This window comes from Tachysurus vachellii, chromosome 10, assembly GCF_030014155.1.
Source record: "Tachysurus vachellii isolate PV-2020 chromosome 10, HZAU_Pvac_v1, whole genome shotgun sequence".
NCBI classification, from domain to species: domain Eukaryota; kingdom Metazoa; phylum Chordata; class Actinopteri; order Siluriformes; family Bagridae; genus Tachysurus; species Tachysurus vachellii.
Window position 1 is genome coordinate 17,693,691 of NC_083469.1, and position 8,764 is coordinate 17,702,454.

Genomic DNA, 8,764 nt, shown 5'->3' on the forward strand with positions numbered 1-8,764 from the left:
AAAATAAGAACTGTGGGATTACAGCACACATCTGACGTGTGGCTAAACACCAACCTTCTGATCACATGGTCCGCTCGGTATACAGACTAAATTTTTAATGAATACATCAGATCTGAAAGAAGCAGCCATGAGGCCTGTACTTTAGAGCGGGTTAATAGAGAATTGTCTTGTACTATGCATCCTCTGTTACCATGGTGATTTAACAGTAAACAGCTGTGCAGGATGGGTAAACACACACTGCTCTTGTGTTCCCTGCTACAGAGGTGCTCTTGGACCCGTGCCGGACATGGTGCCCGTCATCATCGTGCCAGGCCGTGTGCCAGCTGAAGGAGGCGGACTCCTCTCGACCGCAGCTGGTACGCTGCGGTAACTGCACGCTGGAATTCTGCTCAGCCTGCAAGGCCAGTTGGCACCCAGGCCAGGAGTGTCAGGAGAACCCACCTATTACTGCCTTTCTTCCTGGAGAGAGCAGGTACCACTTGAGATCAACATCTATTTTCACTGTTCCTCTGTGAGCTCGGTGTAGCAGCTTCTGGCATTGTGTTGCCACACAATTTGAACAAGCCTGTGACTGTACAAATAATGAACAGATCAGTGTCCTTTGCTTTAGTTTCAGGTGTAAGACTAAATATATACCGGTACACTGATCTGAGCACAGCTATTCTTTGTTTGGAAGAAAAACAGTCTGTACTTCAGGGACTCCAGTTTTTTTTTTCAGCATGAACCATTGTACTTTCTGTAGCAGACCTTTTTTTTTTTTTTGCAGCTTGTTGAAACTAATGATGTGCTTTTATGTAACGTATTTATTTACCTGAAGGTATCTCGTAGGGAAAAGAGTTTTTACAGACTTGCATATACTTTTTTTCCTTTAGTTTTTCCTCACTTATTTGATTAGTTAAAAAAAAAAAAAAAAACAATAAGAATGTATAAAGATGATTGGTTTTTCCGTCGTTTAAAAATAGCTGCGTTTCATCTTGATAATGGTTTTGGGTCCTTCTCATAAGTGCATCTAAAATGTGAACTGAAACATAACCACTACAAATTCATGTGTCATTATTTATAAGCCTGAGCAAATCATTAATGATTAAGCATTAGAAGGTTTAAAAGTAACTGTTGTCAACATTAAGGCAAGAGAGATGCTTATCCAGACCTTTGGATTTTCTCCGATTAGATTTTTTTCATTCTTTATACTGTTCATAACATTTCTTCTGATTTGCAGCATCTCGTGAATGTTTTCTAAGCAGATGAAAAGTCTACAAGCTGTCAAGTGTAATTTAAAATCTAACATTCACAGATGAATTTTACCGCAGAACCTGTACAGCAGACGTGCTCTACACTTTGGAGTCAGTTCAATTAAAGAGAAACTCTTAGATTATATGATTTCAGTCTCCTATGTCTAAGTCTGTTTTTTTTTCTTATCCCCCCCAGTTCTTTCTTTAAGAACGACGACGACGATGCTCCGATCAAGCGCTGTCCCAAATGTAAGGTCTACATCGAACGAGACGAAGGTTGTGCCCAGATGATGTGCAAGAACTGCAAGCATGCATTCTGCTGGTACTGCCTGGAGTCTCTAGATGTAAGTGTTCCCTCGTCTTTCTGCATCCGCTCACATGTCGTTTCTAGAACAAACATATCCCTAGAATGCTTATATTGCTGCTTGGTGGCCATGTGCCTGTCACTCGTACCATGCTGTGGCCACAACCCAAGCCTTTTGTGTGACCGTCTCACACACCTGCGGAGATAAACAGCGCCCTCTCCTGTGTTTGACAGGACGACTTCCTCCTGATCCATTACGATAAAGGACCCTGCCGCAACAAGCTGGGCCACTCCAGAGCCTCTGTGATTTGGCACAGAACACAGGTGGGCACCTCCTCTTCCTTTCTCTTTTTTCCTTTTATTTTCTCCTTTATTTTATGAGAAGAGCAGTGTGACTAAGGGGAGCACACGTGCACTCGTGCATACAACCGAGCAAAAGCCATTTATCCGCTGATTCTAGGTTATTGGTTTGTAGTGTACACCTGGTAAGACTATAAGCTGTTATTTGCCTTTTAAATTCCCCCTTTTTTCGTACCATTCACAGTATGACAGGTTGTCCTAAATCCCAAATTATTACAATGTCTCTGGGGGATTCTGTTCAGTTCGACTCTCAAAGGCGTCACTTGTTTATAAGAATGAAGCTTTTGATGATTCTATTTCATTATTATGAAACAAAACAGCTGTAAAAAATACCTTTTAAAGGGTCACCTTTAATTATTGAAATCACGATTCCGATCGCAGCCACATATTCTCCCGTGACAGAGCGGCTATCACGGCTGCAACGGCTAATTTCATGCATATTTTAATTCATCACGGTTTCCGTGGTAACAGCTGATTTACAGGCATGCATTTGATGGTGTCACCAAGTCGGTTGATGGAGCTTAACAAAATGAAGGTAAAGAAAAATGCTATGGTTAAGGTTCATGTAAGAAGAACTGTAATTTAATGTAATGAGGCTCTTGAGGGTCAAGGGTCAGTGCAGTTAAATTACTTAAAGTAAAACCTTTTACAGCACAGGAAAAGTCTCTGAGAGAGAAAAGAACGGAGAGAGACAAACGCTAACCGTTTATAACATGACAAGCGGTGAGACGGACAAACAAAATATAGTAACTGACAGAAACACCATCTGCAGAAAGACCTGAATGTCCAGAGCTGAAAACACAGACTAATTGACCAGCAGCAAGCAAGAGGCAAAATATTTCGCTCAGCGTGAACGTCTACGTCAAGGTGCATCCCGAATCGTCTAAACTATTCTACATTCTAATTTAGAATATAAATAGTGAAAGTATCCAGACTGAAAATATCAAGAAGAAGAAGACAGACACTTCAAGTCTGATTGCACTTATTCATGTAATGCACTGAACGCTTGCAGCTTTGCTTACACATTTTAAGAGGACGACAAATGTTGCAAATGTCTTAAATAAGCCCACATCGTGTGATTTTATTTTTTTTTTTAACATTTTACTAGACTGAATTCACTGTATGTCAAAACACGCAGCATGCATTTGACATCATTTGCCATCGAATGGGATGAGACATTCGGGTTCTTTGAGAAGTTTGTTGCGTTTGAGATGATGTTTCATAGTACGTAGTACATTATATGCTTTGGTGGTCAGAAGTTGGAATAAAAAAAAAAATTACAGCGTTTTGCTGAAACAATTTGCCAATGTCTGCAAGTTATACGTGTGCAGATGAATGTAGCTGATATAAAAGCAGATCGTCATTTGTTGGTCAGTTTGCCTTTTGTGCTACATGTACAAGCAGAACACAGCACTGAACACAGGGACTCTGTGACTGAGTTTTCAAATTACTGGACCTCAATCGCAAAGAGATCTTGTGGTATTTTTATACACTTATGGTATTAAATATTTTTGACTAGGCAGCTTATATCCTGCATACATGGCCATGCTTTATTCCTTGTGTACTTTGCATAAAATGCAGCTTTTTTACATAATTCTGTGAAGTCAAGTAGGAGATTTAAATGCACTCGTTTACAGACTTACAGAAAATGAAGAATGGTTTTGAAAATAGTTTGTCTGTCTTAAAGACAAAGTCTGGTGTCAGGTCGAAAACATGTTGTCTTTAGACATTCTGTGCTAAACATAGCCTTCCTAGTGCATACTAGTCTGTACTGTTTTTTGTTTCTGCTCTTTTCATTATTATGACCCGAGACGTGACATGTTAATGACCTTGGCAAGATGCAAAAAAAAAAAAAAAACTGAACAAAAAAAGTCTAAACAAGGCTTTAAAAAAGCCTGGAAGTTTTATTACAAGAGCAAGAATCTTGTGTTATCCAGCACCTATATTTAAATCTGAAGCTACTTAAATAAATAGAAAATAAATATGGAAATGTCTCACAGACCACAGCAACTCCACCGGTTGTACGTTTCTACGACGCAGCCTAGAATCCAGATTAAGTTTAGTGCTTACGTTCACATCGAATGGAAAGGGCTGGAGTTGTTGTTTTGCGCAGGGCCATCTGTTGCTCAACAGGGAGTTTGGAGTCCGTGAGCCGACGCCGACTTCAACACCGCCACGTTACTCTCTGCAGTATTGCAACTGTAATGCAGTATTACATGAACCCGTTCTTTACCTTTCAATAAGAATAGCAAGTCGTCAGCAATCTCGAGTGAAGTCGTATGTTAGAAGGAAATTGCAAGATTATATCTTTTCCTATGGTATGTTTATGAATGTTGGTGGTCAGATTTATATATGCGAAGACAAATCAAGTCAAATGGCATGATGGGTATTAACTAATAAAACTAGTAGTAGTGATAACTATTAAAGTAAATCAGACATGTAGAACATATGCTGCTTATGTTCCACCACTATACACTCACTGGAGTATGGGGTCACATACACATCCATGCCTGTATGCTGGACTCATGTCTGCAACCTGCGACTAAAAACAGTTTAGAAACGCATCAGGTGCTGGGCTTTAGTGTGACTCCAAATCCTTACAGGAATCCCCCAGTGTACAGGTCTACTGTATGTCTGTTGAGAGAAAAAACACATTGATGAGATTTTGAAGATAAGAGATATGTCTAATGACAGTTCTTTTTTTTTTAAATCTTTTTTTAGCGTTTTAAGGTTATTCGGAATCTACCGATTCAATCGAACAGATAATAATAGGCTACATTATAAAATTAATAGTTTTAGTTTATGGTACTTCAAGGGCTCATGAAAGCTCATGTTGAAGTTCAACATCTGTATTGGAGCTTTGGATTAAAGTTTTGTGTCCTGCTTGTTTTGTCTATAGATGATCTTGATGAACACTCTGGGGTGTGTGTGTGTGTGTGTGTGTGTGTGTGTGTATGTGTGTGTGTCTCTCTAGGTCATCGGTATCTTTGCTGGTTTCGGCCTGCTCTTGCTGGTAGCCTCTCCATTCCTGCTTCTGGCCACACCGTTCGTGCTGTGCTGCAAGTGTAAGTGCAGCAAAGGAGACGATGACCCCTTACCAACTTAACGGACGCCATGGCTGCCATCTCCTTTTGTTTTCTTTTTTTCCTCTCCCCCCACACACTCCGGCTTGGAGCTCTTGGAGTGCATTTGAAGCCGCACTGCGACCCATCTCACGCCACAACTTGGCTCGGTTCCAGGAGACTGGTAGCAGATAGCGGGCATGATGGCACCAGGCAATACCTTACACATGTGCTGCATGTAACACAGTACATGGGAGCGGTGGGGTTGCCAGTCGTGCACTCTCGGGGTGTTCTGGTTCTTAGGGGACGTGACTTGTTTAATTCGATGCCTGTTGTTCTAGCTGGGGGATTTGGGATTATAGTGGATCTGCTTGTGGAGAGCTCATTAATGAAATACATACACACACTGCGCTACATGTAGCTCTGTGTGTATTGTAGCACTTGGGTCACTCATCACTTTACCGGGTTTCTCACTCTAACTTGGACACACAAGGGGCTCGTTGGTCACTTTACAGTCTGCTGTCTGAGTAGGGACTTTTAATTAAATGTACAGCATGGTGTTTACTTTTATTTTTTTATTTCTTTTTTTTATCACATTGTCATGTTTTCTTCTTGTTCTTAATGCAACGGTAAGCTCACCAAACTTTCACTTCAGCATTGCTGCTATTAATATTAGCAGGAGGCATACCATGACCTAACTTCATGCTAGCTGCCTTTTATTTTATTTTAATTTTATTTTTCCTCCGTCTCATCGGAACAGTTTAGGTTTTCCTACAGCATGCGAATTTCTTCACAAAGCACTTTACCAAATCTACTGAAACGTTAATAAAACAGCCCAAATTCCAAGCACCAAAAACATTTCCAAATCAAAGAAGTTTAAACCACAATCTGGCCCACTTTTAAACAGATCCCTTTAAAAGAGCAGCACAACCAGTGCCACATGCATGTGCATTTCGTTCTTGTGACTTGAAACAGGGAAAAAAAAAAAACAGTACAGTCACTGTCATTGTGGCATTGATTCTAAACTCAAGACTGTTTAGATTTGTAACTTCCTAATTGAAGTCTAGCACTCTATCTATGCAAGTTTGGAAAACCTGGAGCTGTGGGTTGTACCGTCTGTTTGTCCTGCAGGTGAAACAGCGCCTCCAACAGGACACCAGGACGTGTTGCAGACGTAAATGTTACACATGAACGCCGGGGTCACCTTCTTATTAAACATTTCAGAAGCCTGTAACTATTAGAAACTGATTATAATTTAAATAAATAATTTGTTATGATATGCACTTACAGGGGGCCTGTAGTCAATGTAGTCATGCTCTTATTCCATATCATTTATTAAGAAGAAAAAAAAAAGCTGAATTCATCTTGTCGAGCAGAAGAGAATGTGTTAATGTAGCTGGACAGTATGTAGTTCACTAGAACTGTGGAAATCTTTTCCTGTGTTCATCAAGTAAAGGTGCATTATTAGGAGAATAATATATCTAAGCATTTGTTTGTTTTTGCACGACTTTTCAGTAGTAAATCTTTTTCACATTGTTCACTAGTTAATGTCGTTCTTCAGTAGCGATCAGCTTTGAGACAGTTTTAGCCTTAAGTTCTGAGTACCTCACTAAATCCCTCACTCTTGTAGCTTTGTTTCCTGTCATTTATTCTCAGGTCTACCTGAATGAAGCGGTTTGTTACAGAGTTGTTTATTTGTTATGTACATATGTCACCCCGGGTGACATTCGTGCCAAGCAGCTTTAGAAAGCGGGAGACGTTCTTGACACGCAAATATGTGCTTGTGTATTTTGGCCCTTTGTTCTATGGTCTAAATTTTTCATGTGGCTGACTCATCTTTGAAACATGTCTTTGTTTTATTGTTATGGATTTGCACACACACTCACACACACACACACACACACACACACACACAAACTGTAAAAAGATGACAGTCCTAGCAACTGAAATTTTTTTTGAATATAGTCAGATTATTATTTTCCTCATAAAAGATTAGTCAGCAAATGATATGAATATTAAATAGGTTTCTAGACAATTTTACTTATTTCAGACTTGCTGTAGTCTTGAGTGACTGGCGGATAATTCGTCAAATCGGAAGCATTTATTTCTAAAAGCTATAAATACATAGAAGCATCTGAAAACAGGCAGAACAATGAATTTATAATAATCTCACTATAAGAAATGTAACTTACATCTTCCCATATTCCCAGATGGTCACTTGCTAAGATGTCTCTTTTGCAGTACTTTTTTTTTCTTATAACCTTATACACTTCAGGGATTTTATGAGTTCACTGAATACACTGAGTAACGTTAGACTAATGACGATATTTAGTTGATTAAATCTTCATCTTTCTTCATCATCACTTTAATACCTATTCCAGTTGCCAGTTTTCCCTCACAGGCAACAACTATGGCTCTTGCACAGATATATACATGTATATTATTTGTTCAGCAATGTGACGTTTCTCTCGGAGAGTGTTTCTTTTGTACAGTTTTACAGTTATGGTTCACTTTTTACTGCATGCCTATCTCTCTTTTTGTAGCTCCAGTTTGTTTGTGAGATTTTTGTGTCTGTAACTCAGCTTTGTCTATTCCAGACATTTTTACACCTGTACACTTGCTTTCTAAAGAGAGAATGTATGACCATTGTTATGTAATTTGGGGGTCTTTGGCAGTGTTGTAACCTTGCTCCAGAAACTGCTATTAGATGACCTTTCTTTAATGTGTAACTTTGTTTGATTTTAATACATAGAAATTAAATATTAAATGTATTTTCTGAATATCATAGAAAAAAATAATGCACACTCCCTTTTCAGTGGATGGTAAAAACCTGTACATTTGCATGTGTGTAAAGTACTACATAAAAGAAATTATAGTTTCTTCCATAAAAAAAGTGTATTTTTTATTCTCTGTGCCATCAAGACTGAAATTATCCACAGATGTCATTTTTGTACATCCATTTATTGGTATGTTATCAGGTAAAACTATAATATACACTGATCATAACAGTTAAAGCACTTGGCTAATATTGTGTAGTTTCTTAGAAGTTGGCAGCAGATCATTAGTTTTGAGTGGAAGTCTTCATGGATCAGACGTTTATCCAGCACATCCCACAGATGCTCGATTGGATTGAGATCTGTGGAACTTGGTGGCCATATCGTCTTTGTCATGTTCCTCTAACCATTACTGAACAATTGTTGTAGTATGGCGGGACACATTATCCTGCTGAAAGACTCACTTCATGAAGGGGTGCACTTGGTTTGTAGTAATGTTTAGGTAGGTGGTATGGGTCAAATTACTTTCACGTGAATGCTAGGATGCAAGTTAAGTCACTTAAATGAGCTCGTTGTGTCTTATGTACACTGGTTGTCCTTGTGTGTGCCACTTTTGGTAGATACTAATTACTGCATATTAGGGACACCCCATACGACCTGCTGTGTATGGTCCATCTATCCCAATTTGGTAAATAAATAGTTTAAAGTATTCACATATTGTGCATTGTGGTATACAAGAGGATCCGCAAACATCTTGGGGGACAGAAAAGAGATTTAAACCTCCATGTATGGGTTTAAATTCTTGTATTTGTCTTTCTAAATGTTATAAAAATGACATCCGTTCAACCTTTTACAGTATTTGTCTCCATTCTTTCACTCAATCGGTTGTAATACTCGAAATCCACCACAAGGGGCAGTATTTTCGTTTCTGTAATAGGGAACGCTTTCCAGCGAGATCCCTCCTTCTCTATTAGGATTGGCTCGTGGTTTGTGGTTTGTCCAATCACGTGCCTGCAGGAAAGGACAACTCAC

The 8,764-nt window shown here is 39.2% G+C and overlaps 1 protein-coding gene across 2 annotated transcripts in view; it reads left to right on the plus strand.

Moving 5' to 3' along the window:
- The window catches only part of rnf144aa (ring finger protein 144aa), a 35,046-nt gene extending 26,639 nt beyond the window's left edge, over positions 1–8,407 (plus strand). For both annotated transcript variants that reach the window (XM_060880019.1, XM_060880018.1), the window contains exons 5-8: positions 262–472; positions 1,429–1,576; positions 1,771–1,860; positions 4,871–8,407. In XM_060880019.1, coding sequence (XP_060736002.1) covers positions 262–472; positions 1,429–1,576; positions 1,771–1,860; positions 4,871–5,002 — 581 coding nt within the window. In that variant the 3' untranslated portion in view covers positions 5,003–8,407. The remainder of the gene's footprint in view (positions 1–261; positions 473–1,428; positions 1,577–1,770; positions 1,861–4,870) is intronic.
- The last annotated feature ends 357 nt before the right edge of the window (positions 8,408–8,764 follow it).